Below are 24,844 nucleotides of genomic sequence, written 5' to 3' on the forward strand. Positions count from 1 at the left end.
GGTGATTGGTTCATACCATCAGCAGCAGCCAGTCATATTTCAAGTTGCATTTTAACATATTGGCAAATCATGGCCAGTTGGACATGCTGTCATGGGTCAACTGGCAGGTCAGGATATTAACAATACATTCAAAGAGACGAAAGGCATATACAGATCATGATGGAAGTGATATTTCTAAGAAAATCCCAGGCTTTATTCTGCACCCATGCTTCAAAAGAATTGGCTTTAACTGAACCTGTAGTTTAGATTCCAAGAAGGACATTGTATGTCATGTATCAGAATCATTATCAGAAATGTCCAACTTGATTTCAAAATGGCCCAAATATTTGAATTTCACCTTTCTAAAGTCCAGAATGAATTCTGCAGTCCACAGGAAACAATAACCAAAAAGCCAACATTTTCTGTTGAACTGGTCAATTATCAATTATATATATTAGTTTAGTTTTTCATTTTCCATTTTAATGTCCATTTTACTTTCAGTGTTGATAAGGTGACCATTCCCTCCAAAATGGGGAAGGGAGTGCTTCGTCGTGTGAGTGAGGTGTTCGACTGCTGGTTTGAGAGCGGCAGCATGCCCTACGCTCAGGCTCATTTCCCATTCGAACACAAGAAGGAGTTTGAGGAGAGCTTCCCAGCTGATTTCATTGCAGAGGGAGTTGACCAGACACGTGGATGGTAAGTTAGATGTAGCACCATGGTCAGATGATGATGTACATACCGGTACTAGTGAAAAGCCATGAATTTGGCAGTCTGGTTTTGAAAAGACCTTACACTTGAATCCGTTTTTTTAAAAGGACTTTTGATGAAGTTCCTTGAAGATCCCTTTGGCAATGCATGTTAACTCTTAAAAAGATATTAAATAATTCTTTTTACAACCGGTCAATAGTCATATGATGTTTATCAAATACACAGGATTTTATCTTGACCTACAGTGGTCCCATGAACCTTCAGTTGCTAATTTCAAGGGAGTGAAGGATTGAGTGAGTTTGGTTTTACGCCGCACTCAGCAATATTCCAGCTGTATGGCGGTGGTCTGTAAATAATCGAGTCTGGACTAGACAATCCAGTGATCAACATCATGAGCATTGTTCTACGCAATTGGGATACGATGACATGTGTCAACCAAGTTAGCAAGTCTGACCACCCAATTTCACGAGTCCTTTTTAGTAATGATATGATTATAACCAGATCCAGAGGGTACTAGGGTGCGCACTCCCGTACCCACTGGATCTGCCTATGCGCATCACCCTTTTGTCCTGAAAGTTTATTAAATATCCATCGAAATTCGTGAAAACGGGTGAAAATGAACTGTACACCCCACTTTCTCAAAAATCTGTATCTGCCCCTGATAGTGCATAGTATTGAAATGTAAGATTTCATAATTACTTTATAACAGTTACCTTATATTTCTTCTCAAGAATTTGGTACAATGAATACTTTTGTGTGACCCTTTTTGGCATCCAATCTGTATGTTTGTCTTGTAGTACCCTGAAAATATTTTTCCTTATCCTGACTCATGCTCTTTTGCTTGTCTTCTTCTTGCGAACACAGTTGAACACTTGTATCTCCCTAATTGAAGCTCCCTTCAATATAAAATCACTAATTAATACTCACCAAGAGTTGCCTCCCTCTTCCAAAATGCGCGGGAAAGGAGGCGCCACAATTTGGAAGAGGGAGGCAACTCTTGGTGAGTACTAATTAGTGATTTTACATTGAAGGGAACTTCAATTAGGGAGATACAAGTGTTCCACTATGTTCGCAAGAAGAAGAAGACAAGCAAAAGAGCATGAGTCAGGATAAGTATAAAATATCAATTTTATTCAGAAAATTACATTATTGATAAGACAGTCTTTGTGGCATTGTCTTACATGGAACCATTGATCGTGATGATGGTACATTGACAGTGTAGTGATCTGTATGACAAGTGTTTCGCACTAAGACAGTAGATTTTTCTTCTGCTTTAGGTTCTACACACTGCTTGTACTGTCCACACTGCTGTTTGGGAAGCCGCCCTTCAAGAACTTGGTTGTCAACGGACTGGTTCTGGCAGAGTAAGTTGTGACAAGAACAACACTTTGACCATGTTAAGAGATAACTCACTCACTGGGCTGTAAACTTGCTTAATGAATGTTTGGTAGCCAGGTGGTTAGAGCGTTGGCTCGTCACGCCGAAGACTTGGGTTCGATTCCCCACATGGGTTCAAGGTGTAAAGTCCATTGCTGGTGTCCCACAGCGGTGATATTGCTGGAATATTGCTGAAAGTGGCGTAAAACTAAACTCACTCACTCACTCAATAATGTCTGTCTTGCACAATCTTGAATCTAATGTACAGGTCAGCAGGTGTACTCTCTGTTGGACTGGGGGGCGGTGGGGTAGCCAAGTAGTTGAAGTGTTCGCTTGCCATGCCGAAGACCTGGGTTCGATTCCCCACAGGGGTACAAGGTGTGAAGCCCATTTCTGGTGTTCCCCGCCGTGATATTGCTGGAATATTGCTAAAAGTGGCATAAAACCAAACTCACTCACTCACTCTGTTGGATTGAGGTAGAAACAGTCCCCAGGAACGTACGCTTGTTTCACAAGGATGTGTGGCCAGGCTTGCTGACATGTTTTGTTCTCATCATACAGTGTGGATCCTTGCTCATGATATCAGTCACTAGTTCATCTGCTCCAGACTTTTACAGGATAAGTTTATAAACAAACAAATAACAGAAGTATACCTGACAACATTATGCTACTCCGTTATGTTTTAATAAGGATATCATGAGGTTTTTCCACCATGATATTGCTGGAATATTGCTAATAGCGGCATAAAACTAAACTCACTCACTCATAAGGTTTTTATAAGGCACAAAGGTTACGACAATCTTGCAGTTTGCTATCCTAGTCAGTTGTGACATGCTAACTGATGTCAAACATTCTGTGCTACTTCCTTTGAAAATGACCGCCTCCCGTGGTGTAGTGGTTAGAGCGAGCGTCCACCGAGAGCGGAAGGTCGCAGGTTCGATCCTCGACCGCCATACCAAAAGACGTTAAAATATGGTACTTGTTGGTCCCTGCCTGGCTACCGCATTAATAGGTACAACAAGGACTGGTCGGCTCGGAGTCAGTATAATGTGTCTGAGTGGGGTATTCATGCTTCACTGCGGCATGGTATCTCAGTGGGCTAGCACTATAAAACCAGCTTCAGTCTGGACTAGTACAAGCAGCCGCACTTACACATACACACGCATGCACTTCGTTATATGAGCGAAATATTCTGAAGAACGACGTTAAACCTAGTTTCACCTCACCTCACCTCACCTCCTTTGGAAAATGTTTGTATGTTACTTTAAAATAAATCTAGAGGACTCATCATGCCTTGATTACTAACAGTAAAACCAAGCATTGAGAACTCTTATGTATTATAGCTCTCCAATGTTACTGGCCATTGTAAACATTGGAATTGTTGTTGTCCTAAGCACAATTTAGTTGTCTCAGACCTGTGGGTTAACATGAATTTCAAAGGTTGGTCCCACAGTTGCTTGTGTTTTTACTGTGACCTATATGATTGCAGGATTTAAAATGTTTTAATTTTTCCTTATCCTGACTCATGCTCTTTTTGCTTGTCTTCTTCTTCTTGCGAACATAGTGGAACACTTGTATCTCCCTAATTGAAGCTCCCTTCAATTTAAAATCACTAATTAGTATTCACCACGAGTTACCTCCTTTCCACAAGCGCGGGAACGAGGGCGCCACCTCTACCCATGTGCCTCACTCTCTCCTTCTTCGCCCAGTGAGCTGGACGTGAGAGCGCCTGTGTCTCCCGACACACTATATCCTTTGAAATATATTTAGTTAGTTACCTCAGATAGACATCTATAGAGGTTTCGCTAGTATCCTTCAACGATTATATATTGATATTTAGTCGCTTTTCTACAGTTTATTCACGGGACGCCGTGTTTGTTTCAGTGGATTACGTTGATGAAAATTCTGTACTTATGCAGATTACGCTTTTTATGCTGCTGCTGATCCGCCTTTAATATGATGTGCCTGCGGCCATGTTTATTATATTCACATTGCAGTTGCGGTACTAATTTATCCAATTCTACCTTTTATTAATATTTACTTTGGCGCTTGGCACGCGACAGCAGATAGGTCGCCAGATGCAGACTCTAGTATGACTGATACACCGAACCCTCGCCAGTCTACTGCTGTTGGCCGACTCCCCTCCCGTGTGGTGTTCCGCTAGAGTGGTGGAGAGGTGTGGACGAGTCCGCCATCTCCAAGAAGCATCCTGCTTCCCCAGACATCCCATCGCCGCAGCAGAAGACTAGAGGGTTTTTCTACCACATCTCAACAGCCGGTGACCGCTCCCATCGCAGTTTGGGCCTGTTTGATGATCAGCCGGTCATCATACCAGATGTACATCAAAGATTGACCGATGTCGGCTCAGATCAGCATGCAGCCTGATGTACCAACGCAGATATGCGATGATCGTCCTGAGGGTCCCATCATTACCAACACTCAACGCAGACGTCGCACACCCAGGGCAGCGTCGACCTCTGAGGGAAAATCAACGAAGTCTACTAGGACTTTCTCAACCGAGATTGTTCCAGCCGATGACCTGGACCTCTACGATGATCAGCTGATCATCATCCCCGACGTACGCCACAAGAAACGACTGGTGACAGCTACATTAACACCGCAGATAAAGCACCGACGACTTCGTCGCAGACCATCCCAGAAGACATGATGCGACAAATTATGAACATCATGGAGGACCACTATATCTGCGGTAGCAGGGTCCGAGCCTTCGCGAAGGCTCCAACGTAGACAGCACCCCAGAGGCACCCCCCGTCAACGTAGCAGCCAGGACGATGTCACCTTCGCGAAGGAAGTCACGGACCACCTTGACGAAGGACCTAGATGTACAGCCTTCGCGTGGAAGGCAGAAAGAACCTAGATGTACAGCCTTCACGAAGGACTTCGCGAAGGCAGGATAGATCATCACCTTATGCGGTTTCATCCCTAGATGTGGACTCGACCATCAGACATCACGGAAGCCTTCGGCGAAGGTCATATCGTCGTCCTCCGACCGACGCAGAGGAAGCTTCGCGAAGGCATGCGCCAAGGACACCTGAATCCAGATCATCATCATCTAGAAGGACATCGAAGGACTATACAAGAGCTTCGCTGAAACTATCAACGCTCCCTCTCACAAGTCTCCGGAGAAGATCAACCCATAGACAAGTTGATCATCGATATCAAGTATAAGAACTACAATCGTATATTGGTTCTGTTGAATCCATGACGAGACGATGTTCGCTGGCCTAAATAGATCTAGAACGATCAATTAGACACTTATCACCAGACTTCGTGAACACGACTTCTGAATGATGATCCATGCGGCTCTATTTTAGGCAAGCGCCACGATCCCACATCCTGTTAAACACAGAGGCTGTTCACGGCAAGCGCCATATATATATTTATATATATATATATATACTAATCGGCTTTGATCGACACCTTTCGATGGTCGCTAAGACTAAGTGGCTCCAAGTCTACTTCACCCAGAAGATCTAGAAGGGATACTTCGGAACTTCTCGAAGTCTCCGGCGCTCACCGAGGAAGTCTCCTCAAGGTTTCCATATACTAGCCACTCGGCATATATATAGCTACCGTCAGTCCGTTTCAAGACGCCGCGATAAGTTGATTATCAACTGTATGCCAGATGCCGCCTATAAGCTCACGCCGAAGATAATTGCTCAGGCTATTTACAACACAGAACGCCGCTGTATTATTAGTCAACGACATTTCATAGATCTTCACAGAAATCAACTATTCCGTGATAAATTGCTAATATACAATCCCGGACGACGAGCACGATTATCTACATGCGACCATTACGCATATCTGCAGACAATTCAATATCGAAATTGAACAGCAGCCTTGTTACAGCGAAGTATAACTCTTAATCGCCAAAGTTTCTGAGAAGAAATATGTACAACAAGTTCAACGTTAATTCTACAATTATGACGATACATTCATGTATACAGTCTACAAGCTCACAACTTGCAAGTTGTTTATACCCTTATATATAAGGAAGTCGGAATTATATTCAAAACTGAAATTACTTTCAACGACAACCAGGAAAATAACCTACCCAGCATAAAATTACAGAGAGCCAGATATTTCGCCGGAGGTTTCGCAATGATACCATTAACCCTCAAACACGTGGTCACCGGATAACTTCGAAGCTACGGTGAAGACCGACGCTTATGCTAATATCAACGAATTTACAAGAATTTATTCAAGGTGGGTTTTTTCCCGCCACACCGGTGACATCACAGCTGGTATTATACAGAATCAAAATGCCTTGTTCTGATTGGACCGCATGAGGGACAACGACCTACACAGAGGTCGATCTCAATTCACAGTTCAAGACTTACGCCACAAGTGACAACTATATATCAGTGAACGAAAGCAAGCCTCATTACAGTCCAGTTAACCTGAACATTCATGATTAGACTGCCTTTCTTCAGTTAGAGACCTCCCTGTCAAGTTAAGACGAGGGATCGGCAGTCAGGCGATTTTACATAAAGTTCAACGAGGACAGACACACCTGGTTGTGCACCTACATCGCCAAGGACTTCGCAGCTTAATTACCTAGACAAAGATACAAGTGGATCTAAATCCACAGCGTTTCAGACTACAGCTGAATTTCATCAAGCCGACTAACACAACTAGATGGTTAGTAAACCTACTAAACTTCTGTTTGGAGAATAAAACGGAAATTTCACTGCCAACCTGGGGATATGAATATAGTGCTCCAACACCTCACAAGTGAGGTTTATGAACACGCTTGGATGACATACTTGGACCCCATGATACGATGATTCTATCAAGTTGGCCAGCAAGAGCACTGTAAATTTATCTCCACCAAACCAAACAGGAGGAAAAATGCAACAGATTATTTCCTCTATCATCAACTTACGCAGAGTGAAGTCTCATGTACTATATCTCCATTTTGATCAGAACTGTCATACTACGTGCGCATATGCGGATGGACCTATTCCAACCCTCCATGAGCTTAATACTCATGATATTATAGCTAACTTCTACAATTGTTCTACACAAATGTGATTGAAATAATGGAGGGTTTATTTCTGAAAACCGATATGGTGGTTGCAAACCATTATCTGAGAGATATCACCACCGAGGACGCCTCAGGTATACACCAATTCGATCCCATGGTCCTCGCACAACAGCCGACAGTTCTCTCGAGAAGATAAGTCAATCTAACAGATTTTACTTATCTTATAACAATACTAAATAGCTTCATGCTATGTATAATTTACTTAAGTTCCTTTTATCATCACAGTACTATGATTATTACATCATACAATATATAAGTTAACAACTCTACAGAGTTTGTTATTATATATATTTACCTTAAGTTATTCATATCTTAAGAGTAATACTATGGTTACATGATAAATGCATTAGCTAACAAACTCTACAGAGTTTTTGGCTATTTTATACATAGCTTAAGTTAATTAAGCTTAACAAACTCTACGGAGTTTTACTATTATATAGGTAACTTAAGCTAATTATACCTTAAGCATAGTACTATACTCATATTATTAAAATATATTGGCTAACAAACTCTAAGGAGTTTTGTTATTATATAGGTAGCTTAAGCTTATTCATATCTTAAGCTTAGTACTATGTTTATATCATATAAGTAGATTAGCTAACAAACTCTAAAGAGTTTTTTGCTATTTGGCTTAAGTATCATCATATTTCTAAGCAATATGGTTATATTATAACATGTATTAGCTAACAAACTCTACAGAGTTTTAGCTATTATATATGTAACTTAAGCTTATTCATATCTTAAGCGCAGTACTATGTTTATATCATATAGGTATATTAGCTATCAAAACTCTAAAAGAGGGTTTTGCTATTATATATTTCGCTTAAGTTTCATCATATTTTAAGCTTTATGGTTACATTATAACATGTATTAGCTAACAAACTCTACGGAGTTCTTGCTATTATATATGTAGCTTAAGTTTTCCTTCATAAGCTCAATACTAGGTTTATATCATAGCTAACAAACTCTAAAGGGTTGTTTTCAAGCATTATTATACAATTAGCTTAAGTTTCATCATATCTTAAGCAGTATGTTTACATTATAGCAGTATTAGCTAACAAAACCGACGGAGTTTTGTTATTATATATATATAGCTTAAGTTTCATCATAACTTAAGCTCAGTACTATGTTTTTAACATAAAAGTATATTAGTTAATAAACTCTAAGGAGTTTATTTTGCTATATACTTTTAGCTTAAGTCTAATCTTATCTTAAGCTTAGTACTATGGTTACACTATAAACATATTAGCTAATAAACTCTACAGAGTTTTTGGCTATTATATATGTAGCTTAAGTTAATAATATCTTAAGCACAATACTATACTCATATTGTAAAATATATTAGCTAACAAACTCTACGGAGTTTTGCTATTATTATATATGTAGCTTAAGTTCATTATATCTTAAGCACACTACTATACTCATATTGTAAAATATATTAGCTAACAAACTCTACGGAGTTTTGTTATTATATATGTAGCTTAAGTTAATTATATCTTAAGCACACTACTATACTCATATTGTAAAATATATTAGCTAACAAACCCTACAGAGTTTTGCTATATATATGTAGCTTAAGTTAATTATATCTTAAGCTCAGTACTATACTAATATTATAAATATATATTAGCTAACAAACTCTACAGAGTTTGGCTATTATATATGTAGCTTAAGTTAATTATAGCTTAAGCACAGTACTATACTCATATTATAAAAATATATTAGCTAACAAACTCTACAGAGTTTGGCTATTATATATGTAGCTTAAGTTAATTATAGCTTAAGCACAGTACTATACTCATATTATAAAAATATATTAGCTAACAAACTCTACAGAGTTTTTGCTATTATATATGTAGCTAAAGCTTATTCATATCTTAAGCTCAGCATTATATCTATATCATATAAGTATATTAACTAACAAACTCTAAAGAGTTTGTTATTATATAATTAGCTTAAGTTTAATCATATCTTAAGCTTAGTACTATGTTATATCTTAAAGTATTTTAGCTAACAAACTCTAAGGAGTTTATACTAGAAGATATTAACAAGCTTAAGTCTATTAGTCTTAAGCATTGTATTAATGTTATATATACTTTATCATAATAAGTACATGGTAATAACCTTTTATATGGCAGCTGATAAGTTAGCAGCAGGAATTCATCAGTTCAGTGCCTTTATGAAGTTCCCATAGGGTTATTACAATCATCACAGTTCAAATCACTAATTATTAAAAATCCAAAGTATTAGATATTCCCACCTCCGTTCCTCAGAGGATGCTACAAGCAAAAGAGCATGAGTCAGGATAAGGAAAAATATGTAACTTTTGGAGTAAAATTGATATTTTATACTTATCCTGACTCATGAGGTCAGCCCTCCCATCCTCCCCAAATAACACTTTGGATTTCCCCTGTAAATTCAAATGTTGGGCTCAGTATATGAGGAGAGAGTGAGGCACATGGGTAGAGGTGGCGCCCTCGCTCCCGCGCTTGTGGAAAGGAGGTAACTCGTGGTGAATACTAATTAGTGATTTTAAATTGAAGGGAGCTTCAATTAGGGAGATACAAGTGTTCCACTATGTTCGCAAGAAGAAGAAGACAAGCAAAAAGAGCATGAGTCAGGATAAGTATAAAATATCAATTTTACTCCAAAAATTACATTTTTATGATTTTGTAACCATGGCAACATTGTGTCTGTATCACAGAGATGGACAGAAGATGAGCAAGAGGAAGAAGAACTATCCCGACCCTGTAGAGATCGTCAACAAGTTTGGTGCAGATGCACTTAGGTTAGTTACAAAGATTTGATTGTTATTGGAAGGGAGGGTTGTATTTAATGAAACTATTGATTTAAGTTTAGGTTGGGTCTTTGTGTTACCAGCTACCACTGCAATTGCCACTTGATGTACCATGATGGGTATTTAGTGCTTGTCAGCTCGCATATAGTGTAGAAAGTACTTATAATGTGTGGTATTATATCATGCTAGCCTCCATACACAAGATCTATGTTCAAAACACCAACATTTTTAGCCCTGCTCAGTGGATCAGTTTGCACTAAAACCCAAGCTGCCTATGTGATGCTGGTTGGCTAACAGTCATCTCATCCCACCGGGTACCAATTCACTGCTGGGTGAACAGGCAATTTTGAACTCTCGCAAGATTAAAGTGAGACCATAAGTGTTCCATGTGGGGCAGGACTGAAGTCCTAGAAACTCTCAGGAGTCAAGCTGCCCAACAATCACCCATCCAAGAACAATTGCTCACTGATTTGTGAGCGTGCTCTTTGCACAGGACCCCATGCCACCATTGACACTGATGAGTACAGAATCACTTGACGTGACACTTGTTTCAGACTGTACCTGATCAACTCCCCATCTGTGAGGGCGGAGAACCTGCGCTTCAAGGAGTCCGGGGTGAGAGATGTCCTCAAGGACGTCTTCCTGCCCTGGTACAACGCCTACCGATTCCTCATGCAGAACATAGACCGACTAGAGAGGGTATGGCGGTGTACAGTCTCTTCAATCTGTAACTTTTTGTCTGTCTTCTTAATCTTATCTTTTGCTTGATTAGATACCTGCAGGTATGTCCATTCAGCTTAGTCAAACCTTACACATTAATGCAGGTAAGGTGAACTGTGGCCTGCCTATCAACTTCTAAACTCCTGGGGGTGGTGAGGTAGCCTAGTGGTTAAAGCGTCCGCTCGTCACGCAGAAGACCCGGGTTTGATTCCCCTCATGGGCACAATGTGTGAAGCCCATTCCTTGGGTCCCCCGCCGTGATATTGCTGGAATATTGCTAAAAACGGCGTAAAACCATACTCACTCACTCTAAACCCCTGGTACCAGTGAGTGATAAATGGAGATTGTTAATGATCACGTGATCTTGTGGATTGTTTACACCTAGTTGTATCTACACCCTGAAGGGTGCAATCCCAGACAAAATTGCATACTGTGGGAGTTTATTTTACTCAGATGGAAGTGTTAGAATAGATGACAGAGTTGGTAAAGCAATGAAGCTGAATTATATAAGCTTTTATCTGACTTTCTCAAAAAACTGTCCAGCCTTCATTTGTATCAGGTGATATGAGTTAGGTCAGGGAATACCATGTGTGATGTTACAGGCTCTTGAGCAGCAGGTTGTCTTGTACATTACATGTTACAGGCTCTTGAGCAGCAGGTTGTCTTGTACATCACATGTTACAGGCTCTTGAGCAGCAGGTTGTCTTGTACATCACATGTTATAGGATCTTGTGTTTAGGTTGTCTTGTAGGTCACATGTTACAGGCTCTTGAGCACAAGGTTGTCTTGTACATCACATGTTACAGGCTCTTGAGCAGCAGGTTGTCTTGTACATCACATGTTACAGGCTCTTGAGCATGTTACAGGATATTGTGTTTAGGTTGTCTTGTAGGTCACATGTTCCAGGTTCCAGGTTGTCTTGGTGCACATGGTCCTGTGTTTATATGTCTCTTGTTGCTTGTTCCAGGAGGAGGGTGTGACGTACGTGTACAACGAGGACACGGTGAAGGTGTCTGAGAACTACATGGACCGATGGATCCTCTCCTTCACACAGTCTCTCATCACTTTCGTCAGGAAGGAAATGGCTTGTGAGTGATCACCTCAGCCTTGTTGGGAAACATAACCGATTCTGACCTTTGGCATATTAGTTCTATTCTTATGTGTATTTGTAGAAAGTCTGCAAAAGGAAAAGAAATGAAAGACAAAAGAGAAAAAGAAAAAAATAAGTTATTTTTGAAACAAGTGAATTGTGTATCTCCTCATGCCCTGTGTATTTCCTCATTATGCCCCCAGTATCTCATCATGCACAAGAATTTCCTCATCGTGCCCCAGTATCTCCTCATTATGCCCCCAGTATCTCATGCACAAGTATTTCCTCATTGTGCCCCAGTATCTCCTCATCGAGCCCCAGTATGACCTCATTGCGCCCCATTATCTCCTCATCATATCCCAGTATGTCCTCATTGTGCCCAGTATCTCATCATGTCCCAGTATCTCATCATGTCCCAGTATCTCCTCATCAAGCCCCAGAATCTCATCATGTCCCAGTATCTCCTCATCATGTCCAAGTATCTCCTCAAGCCCCAGAATCTCCTCATCATGTCCCAGTATCTCCTCATCATGTCCCAATATCTCCTCATCACATCCCAGTATCTGCTCAAGCCCCAGAATCTCCTCATCATGTCCCAGTATCTCCTCATCATGTCCCAGTATCTCCTCAAGCCCCAGAATCTCCCCATCATGTCCCAATATCTCCTCATCATGTCCCAGTATCTCATCATGTCCCAGTATCTCCTCAAGCCCCAGTATCTCCTCATCATGTCCCAGTATCTCATCATCATATCCCAGTATCTCATCGTGCCCAGTATGTCCTTATTGTGCCCCAGTATCTCCTCATTGTGCCCCAGTATCTCCTCATCTCCCAGTATCTCCTCATCGTGCCTAGTATCTCCTTATCATGCCCCAATATCTATTCATCGTGCCCAGTATCTCCTCGTCATGCCCCAGTATCGTCATCGTGCCCCAGTATCTCATGATGCCCAAGTATCTCCTCATCGTGCCCGAGTATCTCATGATGCCCAAGTATCTCCTCATCATGCCCCAGTATCTCCTCATGCCCCAGTATCTCCTCATCATGCCTAGTATCTCATCGTACCACAGTATCTCCCCCAATGCCCCAGTATCGCCTCCTGATGCCCTTACTATCTCCTCCTGTTTCAGTGTACCACCTGTACACAGTGATGCCGCGCCTCGTCCGGTTTGTTGACCAGCTGACCAACTGGTACGTGAGGATGAACCGAAAGCGCCTGAAGGGTGAGGGCGGCGTGGACGACTGTCGCCAGGCCCTTGACTCCTTCTACAGCGTCCTCTTCTCCATGACTAAAGTCATGGTAGGTGATCAGATGTTTCAAATGTTAAATAATAAAGCTGCTTCAGTTATTTGTGACTGGCTAGGTTGCCACAGGTTGCAGGTTACCCAGTCAATTCCTTCCTAGCAAAACCTAGGGACTAAAAGTTTCTAGTGTGTAGAGGGTGTAATACCCATTCCTTCATCTGTTAGAAACCAGAGTTTATCCAGTGAAGTCTGTAATATGTTGATCTTTGCCAACAGTTTGTGTAGTTGATAGATTATCTCCCTTGCAGGCACCTTTCACGCCGTTCCTGACAGAGTTGATGTACCAGAATCTCCGCCGCTATCAGCCGCAGGTCCTGTCTAACAAGGAGGATACCAGGAGTGTCCACTTCCTCCTGGTGCCACAACCCAGGTGAGTAGACAGACAGGTAGACAGTAGACAGACAGGTAGACAGTAGACAGACAGGTAGACAGTTGGTAGACAGTTGACAGACAGGTAGACAGTTGACAGACAGGTAGACAGTTGACAGACAGGTAGACAGTAGACAGACAGGTAGACAGTTGACAGACAGGTAGACAGTAGACAGACAGGTAGACAGTAGACCGACAGGTAGACAGTTGACAGACAGGTAGACAGTTGACAGACAGGTAGATAGTTGACAGACAGGTAGACAGTTGACAGACAGGTAGACAGTTGACAGACAGGTAGACAGTTGACAGACAGATAATTCTTGGGTGATGGTTGGAGGCAAAGGATGACTTTTGGTAAATTGCTGGAGAAAGTAAGTGGTTTTACAAACAGTTTTCAGATTGTTGTCAACCATGGAGACTGTTTACTCACTGATGGCATACATTTTGTATAGTTTTGGCAGACTGTTGCAGTTTGTAGGCCGATTTGCTCAATCCTCTTTTTATGTTCAACACACACTGTGTGTAAACAGTACCCTGATCATCAACTACAAGTTGTTGGCCCTTGGCACGGTGATAGACATTTGTAGTATCCAGACATTTCCCTGAATTCTGTTGCTAACAACACGTCGTTGCCGTTTGGTCCTTGAGTTCAGTTACCATTTTGAATGTGGTTCAACACTGCTGTGTGCCAGTATGTGTGTGGTGTTGATTAAGGTGTCTCATATCCTGTTGAACAGAGCTGCCCTGATTGACACAAAGATTGAGAATGCTGTGTGCCTGCATGTGTGTGGTGTTGATTAAGGTGTCTCATATCCTGTTGAACAGAGCTGCCCTGATTGACACAAAGATTGAGAATGCTGTGTGCCTGCATGTGTGTGGTGTTGATTAAAGTGTCTCATATCCTGTTGAACAGAGCTGCCCTGATTGACACAAAGATTGAGAATGCTGTGTGCCTGCATGTGTGTGGTGTTGATTAAAGTGTCTCATATCCTGTTGAACAGAGCTGCCCTGATTGACACAAAGATTGAGAATGCTGTGTGCCTGCATGTGTGTGGTGTTGATTAAGGTGTCTCATATCCTGTTGAACAGAGCTGCCCTGATCGACACAAAGATTGAGAATGCTGTGTGCCTGCATGTGTGTGGTGTTGATTAAGGTGTCTCATATCCTGTTGAACAGAGCTGCCCTGATCGACACAAAGATAGAGAATGCTGTGTCCAGCATGCAGACTGTCATTGAACTGGGTCGAGTCATCCGAGACAGGAAGACGATGCCAGTGAAGGTGAGTTGTTTGTAGACATCTAATTGTTTGAGCACTGTCATAGGCCAGTATGCACAAAGCTGTTGTAGCTCTAGGTCTTGAAGAAAACAACGTTACTGAAGATGCAGTATTGCTTGGGAAATCTAATTGCTTTGCCTGGTCAGTGTCCTGGACCCCGTGTGCACAAAGCAACTGTAGCACTAAGTCTGTAAGTCCATGTTAAGTCATAATATTGATTTAGTTGCAGCCTATCAGTAGGAATAGCATGTAATCTTTCATCCATATTTTGAAATGGTCTGATTAGTCAAACATAAATGAAAACTGAGAGATCAAAATGTGGGACCTAGTTGTGACCTGACCTCTTATTGTAACATAAAACAACATTCACATCAATAGTAGTCATAGCTTCATGGCTTTATACAAGTTTGTTCATAAATTTGCTTAAACATTCCCTGTGTGGTTTAATCTGATTGAGAGGTGTTTTGCCTGCTGCAGTATCCTCTGAAGGAAGTGGTCGCCATCCATAAAGACCCCAGTGCCCTGGACGACATCAGGTCTTTGGAGAAATACATCCTTCAGGTCAGAATACATACAGTATTCTTAGTGACTGCTCATTATTTCCCTGCTTGTAATATCAATCACTGGTATGTCTGTGCCAGACACAAACATGTACAAGCCACACGATTGGGTTGACTGCAATGTAAAGCTGCAGACAGATATTGGTGTGTAAAGACTTGGCATACAATGTGATATATAAGCTGTGCAACAATATGTCTGTTCAACTTTTGCCGGGGCAGTGGGGTAGCCTAGTGGTTAAACCATTGGCTCGTCACGCCATAGACCCAGGTTCAAATCCCCACATGGGTACAATGTGTGAAGCCCATTTCTGGTGTCCCCCGCCGTGATGTTGCTGGAATATTGCTAAAAGCGGAGTAAAACCAAACTCAGTCAGTCAGTCAACCTTTGCCTGAATACAAAATGAACTGACAAACTTTTTAGACTGATGATACCCTTACTTAATACTAAAATTCATTCAGAATGACGTAATTGCTTTGTTTCATATGAAAATGAATGCCATGTCACGTGAATGAGATGTGAACCCAAAGCGTGTGGCTAAAGTTCAATATCTTGTGTAACCTCTGAGTTTCTTAATCCCTTGTGCACTTGCAGTTTGTTTGACTTTGCGTACTTCGTTTCATGACACGTGAAGTTAATTCAAGGAAATCTAACCATAGCATTTCTTTAGATCTATGCCCATGCTGTTGATGGCTAGATTGTCTGGTCCAGATTCGATTATTTACAGGCCGCCACCATTTAGCTGGAATACTGCTGAGTGACAAAACACAAACAAACTTTTGAGATTTCAGTATTTTGAAAAAGAAGTGAATGACATTGACATTACTTGTTAAAAATTTATGGTGTCTTTGTTCTACAACTTGATACATGCACTCATCTATCTCCCATTTGTCCAGGAGCTGAATGTGCGGTCCCTGACCACCACAACCAACAAGGAGAAATATGGCGTACATCTAAAAGCAGAACCAGATCACAGAGTCCTGGGTGCCAGACTCAAGGGAGACTTCAAGAACGTCATGAAGGAGATCCAACAGCTCACAGATGCTCAACTTGTGACGTTCCAAAAATCAGGGGAGATAACTGTTGGAGGACATGTCCTGGCGCCGGAAGATCTGAGAATAATGTACAGCGTTGTCGACACGGCTGGCAAGAGCCAACAGTATGAAGCTCATTCAGAAGGAGAAGTGAGTTTGAAGACTTTGTTTCTATGGCCGGATATTCTGAAACTGACTTGAAACTGGTTTTGATTCCGTTAATCAAGGGGATATAACTTTCAGAAATATGCGTTCTCCATTCCCAAATTCGAATTCACTCTTGATTCTTGTATTGTTTGTCAGGATGATGAGTATTCAGAGTGAAACAAATAAGGGTACGCATGAAAGCAAAGTGTTCCTTTATTCTGTTCCACGCTTCTTCACCAGCTTTGTATTGCATTGTGAAAATCTGGGCATAAAGGAACACAGAGATAAAGTAGTGTTCCCTTATTTGTTTCCTTCAGTATATACTGTTTCAGCCGAAGTTGTAGACCCGCATGATCAGTCTCATATCCTGAAATAGTGTCGGATGTGTTTATGGTGATGTTGCAACAGCTGCTGACAACTCGGCTTCATCTTTCAGCTCCTTGTGTTGCTGGATGTCAGTCCGGACCAGTCCATGTTGGATGAGGGGGTGGCCAGAGAGGTCATTAACCGTATACAGAAACTCAGGAAGAAGGTGAAGCCTCTCAGTCACTTTTGATTTCCAATACCCAATTATGAATTACTCTCATTTATATTCTTGTTTTCACTATCTCACAGTCTTATGTTCTTGTACTTGTGCTCTATTAATTACAATTATATGATCTCAGACTTACACATTTTCACTCTCTTACATATGTTGTCTAACTTACAAGCCCACCTGTACGTTCTTACTTGTAACCTTACGCTTTCTATCTTACAAACATACTTACACTTTCTATCTTACAAACATACTTACACTTTCTATCTTACAAATATTCTTTCGCTTTCTATCTTAGAAACATACTTACGCTTTCTATCTTACAAACATACTTACGCTTTCTATCTTACAAACATACTAACGCTTTCTATCTTACAAACATACTTACACTTTCTATCTTACAAACATACTTATACTTTCTATGTTACAAACATACTTACACTTTCTAGCTTACAAACATACTTACACTTTCTAGCTTACAAACATACTTACACTTTCTATCTTACAAACATACTTACACTTTCTTACTTGCGCTTTCTTATTTACAGCCCAACTTGTGCTTTTTAACTTACAACCTTTCTTAAGTTTTTCAACTTAAAGCTTACTTACACTTCATACAACTTTACGCTTTCTTACTTACAACCTCATTTACGCTTTCCAACTTAAATCTTAATTACGCTTTCATACTTATGTTTCCTTAAATCTTACTTACGTATGCTTCCTATTTATCTTAGTTATGCTCTCTTACATACATACTTACATATGACCTTACTTACGCATTCTTACCTGTTCTTCACCCGCAGTCTTTTCTCACATGGTAACTCCAAACAGTGTCAAACAGTATTCTGAGTTATGATAGGTTCCCAATCTGCTATTCTTAAGTGGTGACTTAATGTACCAAGTTTTCGTATTTTCTTGTCTTGACAGAAATATTGTTAACTTTGAACATACAACAAACCTTCACTCTCACACACTGCTATGTATGGACCGCCTCTGTGGTGTAGTGATAAGAGCGTCCGCCAGGAGAGCAGAAGGATTCGGGTTCGATCCCCGACCGCGTCATACCAAAAGACGTTAAAATATGGTACTTGTTGGTCACTGCCTGGCGCTCGGCATTAATGGGTACATCAAGGACTGGTCGGCTCGGAGTCAGTATAATGTGTCTGAGTGGGGTAATCACGCTTCACTGCGGCATGGTATCTCAGTGGGCTAGCACTATAAACAACTTCAGTCTGGGCTAGTACAAGCAGCCGCACCTACACATACACACGCATGCACGTCGTCACATGAGCGAAATATTCTCCAGCACGACGTTAAACCCAATTTCACCTCCCCTCACCTGCTATGTATGCATGATGATATTGTGTTGACTGACCTCGAACTGTCTTCAGGCGAACCTGGCTCCCCATGATGAGATCACCGTGTTCTATCAGGCCTCGGCAAATTTGACTCGTATCATCACCGAGTTCTCTGACTTCATCTTCTCCACCATCAAGCAACCCCTGGTGGCCTACCCTGCCAAGGGGGAACCACTCATCAAGGAGAGTTCGGAGGTAAGGGTCAATCAGCAATGTTGCCCATGATGTTGTCTAGAGGCATCCCGCTATTAGTGCAGCAACAAATCCACTATGACACAAATGTGATATATATCATGAATATTCTGTAGCGAATAATGAGTAACAAATGCGATAACTATAGTCTGTTTGCAGTGAAAACGTACCGATGAATTTCACTTTAAACAAAAACGTAAATCAAATACAGTGAAATTAAGATAGCGAATCCTCATAATTTTGCTAGTATTGGTTTGTATTACAAGGGTGTATGCACATTAAACGAAACACCAAAAAATAGTGTTAACGTTCATTACGTACCACACGTGCATTTGTTTCACTGTTCCAAGTACTGCGCTCACCCCCTTGTAATACAAACCAATACTAGCGATTTGAATCTATGATCGTTTGTTAAACAACTTTTACCCTATGTTGAATAAAATTCTGAGATTTAAATGTTCAATTGACAAGGTAAAATTATGAGGATTCGCAATCTTAATTTCACTTTATTTGATTTTCTTTCTTTGTTTAAAGTGAAATTCATCGGTGCGTTTTTACTGCAAACAGACTATAGCAGCATTCAGTGTATTATCATTGTTATATGCTGATGGAAAAAATGTAAAGGAACAGGCTGACAGGGAATCACTTCGACATGGCCTACTGTATTGATGCACTGTTCTTTGCAGATCAAGTCTGACAAGATCGAACTAGCCATCGTGAGACAAGGCACTGCATCGGGATCTCCTACAAGCTCCGCAGCATCAGATCTCGTTCCAGCGCCTGTCAAGAATGGTGTCAAGCCAAATTGTAGGTTTCTAAACCTGACCCTGTTAGGAGCTGTAGCACAAGAAGGTTTTACTGGTAGACAGGGCACATTACTATTGGAGAACCCTGTGGGGGAGCTTTCCTCTGGCAGCAAAGGACTTGGCGGCAGAGGTAGGCTTGATTAGAAGTTGTTGGATTTCACTTATGGCATATTTTATAGATGTGTAATGATATCATTAGAGTGGGATATGAGTCTGCAAGAGTTGTATGATCCCCAGGGAGTTGAGATTGATAATATGACGTGCCGTTGATATTGACATCCAGTGATCGAGGGGAAAAAAAAAGTGCCTTTGAGCAGTTGAGCTGGATATCGGCGCTATACAAATGGATGGATGGATGGATGGATGCATGTATGCGATCATGTAGGGGAGAAACATCAGCTTTGGGGCACTGTTAGTTAATGTATTTTGAGTCTGTATGTAATTAAGTCTGTATTTAATCTACCCACAAATTTAAAAACATTGTTGATATTCCTTACAGCTGTGCAATCCTCCATTATAACTCTTCTTATCACAGGCACAAAGAGTGTTTGGAGTTCGGGGACAAACAGTTAAGGTGTTTGAGGATGCAGCTCGCACAAAACAGTTCTCCCCTGATTCCAAGATGGCTGACTACTCATCGCGAACACTGTATATATCTGGGTCATCCGATCAGTCAGGCCCAACACCAGCAGGGGTCACCACACCAGTGTGTCACTTTGCTAATGTTGAGGTCATCAGGTCAAAAGGCAAGGCTGAGAAGGGCACATTACTCTTGGAGAACCCTCGAGGTGATACCCTCTCACTAGACCAACTCTTAGACCAGGTGCGTTATTGTGTTCATGGATTTTCCTTATTCATATGGAATCTTACATTTCTTAATAAGTTTGTTGTGTCACAATAGCTGTATAATTATATATTTTGCTCAAATACAATACCTCTCTGCATGAAAATTTCTCATTGTCTTAGAACGAGGTCTACCAGTGAAGATATTGATTAGAATTGAACTTCAGCAACCCATGCTTGACTTAACAGGATTAGATGGTCAGGCTTGGTGACATTGTATCCTAATTATATAGATTGATGCTCATGATGTCAGTTGATTGTCTGGTCCAGACTCGGTTATTTACAGACTGCAGCCATAATGCTGGAAACATACTGTGTACGGCAAACAGTGAGTGAGTGAGTTTAGTTTTGTGCCGCACTCAGCAATATTCCAGCTATATGGCGTCAATTTGTAAATAATTGAGTCTGGAGCAGACAATCCAGTGACCAACAGCATGAGCATCGATCTGCACAATTGGGAACTGATGACAAGTGTCAGCCAAGTCAGCGAGCCTGACCACCCGATCTCGTTAGTCGCCACTTGCGACAAGCATGGGTTACTGAAGGTCAATATTCCAACCCGGACCTTCACTGGTATGCAGCAAACAAATACACAAACCAAATGAGGTCATGCGTCAAGGCATTAAGTTCTAGGTGTGAGCAAGTGAACCAGCTGGAGTGAAGTGACATGGCTAGTTCTAAATGCAAATAATAAAGGCAGCTCAATTGTTGTTGGGGATATTTTAAATTCCATCTCCCTTTGAGGATCTACAAATCAATATTGTTAAAGGAATGTTTATGTTCCCTGTGAGCTTTCTGTTTTCCAACTTACAATTTTCAAATTATAAATAATGAAGTTGAATTTTTTTGAAAAGTTGAACATCTGATTGGCTTAAGAACCCACATATTCTTCATGTAGAAATAAAAGTTAATTTTCACAACATTGTACACTCGTGAAGATCTGGGTTATTGTCGGAAATACATGCTTGTTGCAAGATCGGGAGGTCAGGCTTGCTGACTGGGTTGACACATGTCATCCTATCCCAGTTGCGTAGATTGATGCTCGTGACGTCATTGTGTGGTATCGACTTCATTTCCAACAGACGGCAGTCATATAGCAGGAAAATTGATGAGCACAGCATTAAACAAACAAACAAACAAACGTGACGTCATATGGGGGTTGGGGGTGGGTGTTAGCCTGCTGGTTAAAGCGTTGGCTCGCCACGCCAAAGACCCGGGTTTGATTCCCCACATGGGCAAAATGTGTGAAGCCCATTTCTGGTGTCCCCCGCCATGATATTGCTGGAATAATGCTAAAAGCGGCGTAAAACCAAACTCAGTCAGTCAGTCAGTCATATGAAGGGGTTGTCAGTTGTTAATGCCCAAGAATATCATATTAAGTAAAAGGATACTAGTTTTCACTGAAGATGACATTTGTCTATTTCTTGCTTTCTAAGGAGGATACCCGTGAAGGTCCGGGTTAGAATGAACCTTCAGTAACCCATGCTTGTCGTAAGAGGTGACTAACGGGATCGAGTGGTCAGGCTCGCTGGCTTGGTTGACACATGTCATCGGTTCCTAATTGCGCAGGTCGATGCTCATGCTGTGGACCACTGGATTGTCTGGTCCATACTCGATTATTTACAGATTGCCGCCTCTCTATGGAGGAAAACATCTCTTATGACAAAATGAATTATGGTACAGGAAATGTTGCTTTGTTTCCAGGTTCGAGCTGTTTTCGGTGTCAACAGTTCATCTGTGACTCTCAGCAAGACGAAAGACAACAAAGGAGCGTTAACATCGGCGACAGTCAAAGATGTGCTGAGTCTACACAGTGAAACATTATACGCCATCGTCAGTTAATGTAGATGTGGATTCTGTGTTGGATACAGAAACATACTGGCAGATTTGATGGATTTCCTAATTTAATTTATGTTATTGTAACTCAGACAATTACTATAACTGTCATTAATATGCCATTTTCAATCTGAAATCATTAAATGCTCATATGGTCCATTTCCTGAATGATTGAACAGGCACATCAGAAAAACGACTTTCCACCATCATGGATGTAGGTTTGGGTTTGGGTTCTGGGACAGTTTCGATATAATTGAATATGTTGGGGTGGCAAAGTAGTTAAGGTGCATATAGAATAGAAGTACCAGGTTTGATTCCTCACATGGTCACAGCATGTGAAGCATATTTTTTAAAAATAACGGAAGTAAGTAACCTCTTTGAATATTAAAGAGAATTTCATTAACAAAATCTTAAGCATTTTTTATGATTTTTTTTCTTTTCATTTTAACCATTGAAACGTTTAATTTTGTTGAAAGTGTTTTGAGCCAGTGATCATTTTACATCACATTAAAATCCCGTAAATGTCTTGGTACGACACTAGAAACGGGTTCAACTTTCGACCCATGTAGGGAATCAAACTCAGGTCTTCAGTGGGACATGTTAACCAGTTCACTACCACCAACATTATGTGAACAGTGAGAAGTAATTATAACACAACAGCTCAATAAAGTGTACTTTATATGATAAGTTCACTTATATTATAGAGTTTTAAACACTAGGTTTATTGCTTGCAACAAATATTATATCTGTTGTCTGTTTAACCTCTGGCTATAGTGCTATGCGACATGTTCCAGTTAACATTCACAGGAATATAAATTCTCAGTAAGAACTACCTCCAGGACACGTTAACAAAACCAAAATGTATAGTGTAAAACATTGTGCAATAAACAAAGAAAGGAAGTGTTTATAATGGCTTTGGCAAAATCAGATTCTCACAGAGACTGCATCATAATTATATACAGTGGACTCCCTCTAAACAGACTTCCCTCTAATCCGACATTCCCTGTAAACCGACATATTTATTTGGTCCCGAATTTGTCCCTATGTACATCATATATTCTACCACGACTTCAGTAAATACTGGTGTGATTGGTTAATCAAAGGCATTCAGAGGTATGTAATCACGTTATAGGCCTGTAGTTTCACATTCTTGTTCAAGGGCAATCCAAAACTTGTTGAACAAGCTGTGATAACATGGCATGATAGCCTGGATCATTGTCAGATCATGGTGCCTGCCCAGATTGTTATACAGGGTACAGTCATATTGCTGGAATATTCAGTGGCGTAAAACAACATTCATTTACTCAGCATTTGAAATGTTGATGGCCAGGTAAGGGAAAGATCTTGTGCAGTTTGAATGAATTTAGATATGTTATCAAATTAAAGATCACAGGTACACAACGTACATGACCTAGACTACCAGCTGTCCGACTTCCATTTGTGGAAGCCACGGTGGTTGAGCGGGTTAGGTGGCTAACTTTGTGTGCTGGGGATGAGGTGCTTGACTCTAGACAGTGATTTTCAATCCCAGTTGGGCCTCAACCTAACGAAAGTACTAGAATCAGTACTTTATTGAGAAAACGTAATCCCAGATATAGCATGGTGTATAAGTAGGTTAAGATGAACTTAAGAAGCATTGTATTTATGTGGACATGATAACTAGAATCAACCCCAGCACACTCTTGCTCTTTGAGAAAGGGGGGCGATGAAGTACCCTAATGGTTAAAGCATTCGCTCGTCACGCCAAAGGCCAAGCTTCGAATCCCCACATGGGTACAATGTGTGAAGCCCATTTCTGGTGTCCCCCCACCGTGATATTGCTGGAATATTGCTAAAAGTGGCGCAAAACCAAACTCAGTCAGTCAGACAGTCTTTGAGAAAGGAGACAACATGGTGATCTGGTGATAGTGCTGTGTGACTTGGTCTTTGTCTGTGGTCGTATCACCAGAATAGGACATTGTTCTTACCATTAGCTCTTCCACTCAATGATTCACATGTCAAAGAGATCTACCTGGAATATTAGTGATGGCACATGAAGAATATTTTGTTAGATAGTTGATGGATGTTTGTTTAGTTTCCATGAAGATTAAGAAGTTACACACCTGTAATTCATGAAGTAAACACTGTACAGACAGATAATTCAAAAAATCAATGCATCAGTAGGAAACAATAGGTTTACAGTTGTGCTGTTTGAATTATGACCCCCACATGGGTGTTTGTAAGAAAGTGATAAAAGAGTTTTGAAAGCATATATGTCTTGTGTCTCATGATTTTGGAGCTGTAGGAAGCTGTGAGAAAGACCTTACTTTTCTGGTGTATTGGACCCGTGAAGATTCGGGTTAGAATTGGTCTTCAGTAACCCATGCTTGTGGTAGGAGGCGACTAATGGGATCCGGTGGTCTGGCTCGCGGACTTGGTTGACAAATGTCATCTTATCCCAATTGCGTAGATCGATGCTCATGCTGTTGATTGTCTGGTCCCCATTCGATTATTTACAGACTGCTTCCATATAGCTGGAATATTGCTGAGTGTTGCGTGAAACTAAACTCACTCACTCACACACTCTGGTGAATTGTTGGTGCTCACACTATCAACCCCTATATTACCTGACCCACAGGCTTCATATTGAATAATCCAGGTTAGGAAAGCTCACCAGGATGGATTTAAGAGATAAAAATTATGTGTTTTCAGATATGTGGTTTTAAATAGAACTGGATGCTTGGGAATTTTATTTGGCACCCATAGCTCAACCAAAAGTGATTTGCATGTACACCTTATAAAATACAAACGGTTTTTGAGTCATTTCTTTAAGCCCTTTTTCACTAAATGAACAATTCTGAGA

General features: G+C 40.9%; 1 protein-coding gene across 1 annotated transcript in view; it reads left to right on the top strand.

The window, feature by feature from the left end:
- The window catches only part of LOC124284950 (isoleucine--tRNA ligase, cytoplasmic-like), a 58,983-nt gene extending 34,732 nt beyond the window's left edge, over positions 1–24,251 (top strand). The window contains 16 exon segments of the mRNA XM_046721081.1: positions 481–675; positions 1,965–2,051; positions 9,840–9,923; positions 10,487–10,631; positions 11,620–11,740; positions 12,873–13,042; positions 13,296–13,417; positions 14,594–14,696; positions 15,171–15,254; positions 16,148–16,435; positions 16,869–16,964; positions 18,359–18,520; positions 19,204–19,410; positions 19,412–19,453; positions 19,859–20,146; positions 21,871–24,251. Of these exon segments, the coding sequence (XP_046577037.1) occupies positions 481–675; positions 1,965–2,051; positions 9,840–9,923; positions 10,487–10,631; positions 11,620–11,740; positions 12,873–13,042; positions 13,296–13,417; positions 14,594–14,696; positions 15,171–15,254; positions 16,148–16,435; positions 16,869–16,964; positions 18,359–18,520; positions 19,204–19,410; positions 19,412–19,453; positions 19,859–20,146; positions 21,871–22,008 (2,332 nt within the window). The 3' untranslated portion in view covers positions 22,009–24,251.
- Positions 24,252–24,844: the final 593 nt, after the last annotated feature.

The sequence above is a fragment of the Haliotis rubra genome, unplaced genomic scaffold (assembly GCF_003918875.1).
Source record: "Haliotis rubra isolate DU_JTF1 unplaced genomic scaffold, ASM391887v1 Scf349, whole genome shotgun sequence".
NCBI lineage: Eukaryota > Metazoa > Mollusca > Gastropoda > Lepetellida > Haliotidae > Haliotis > Haliotis rubra.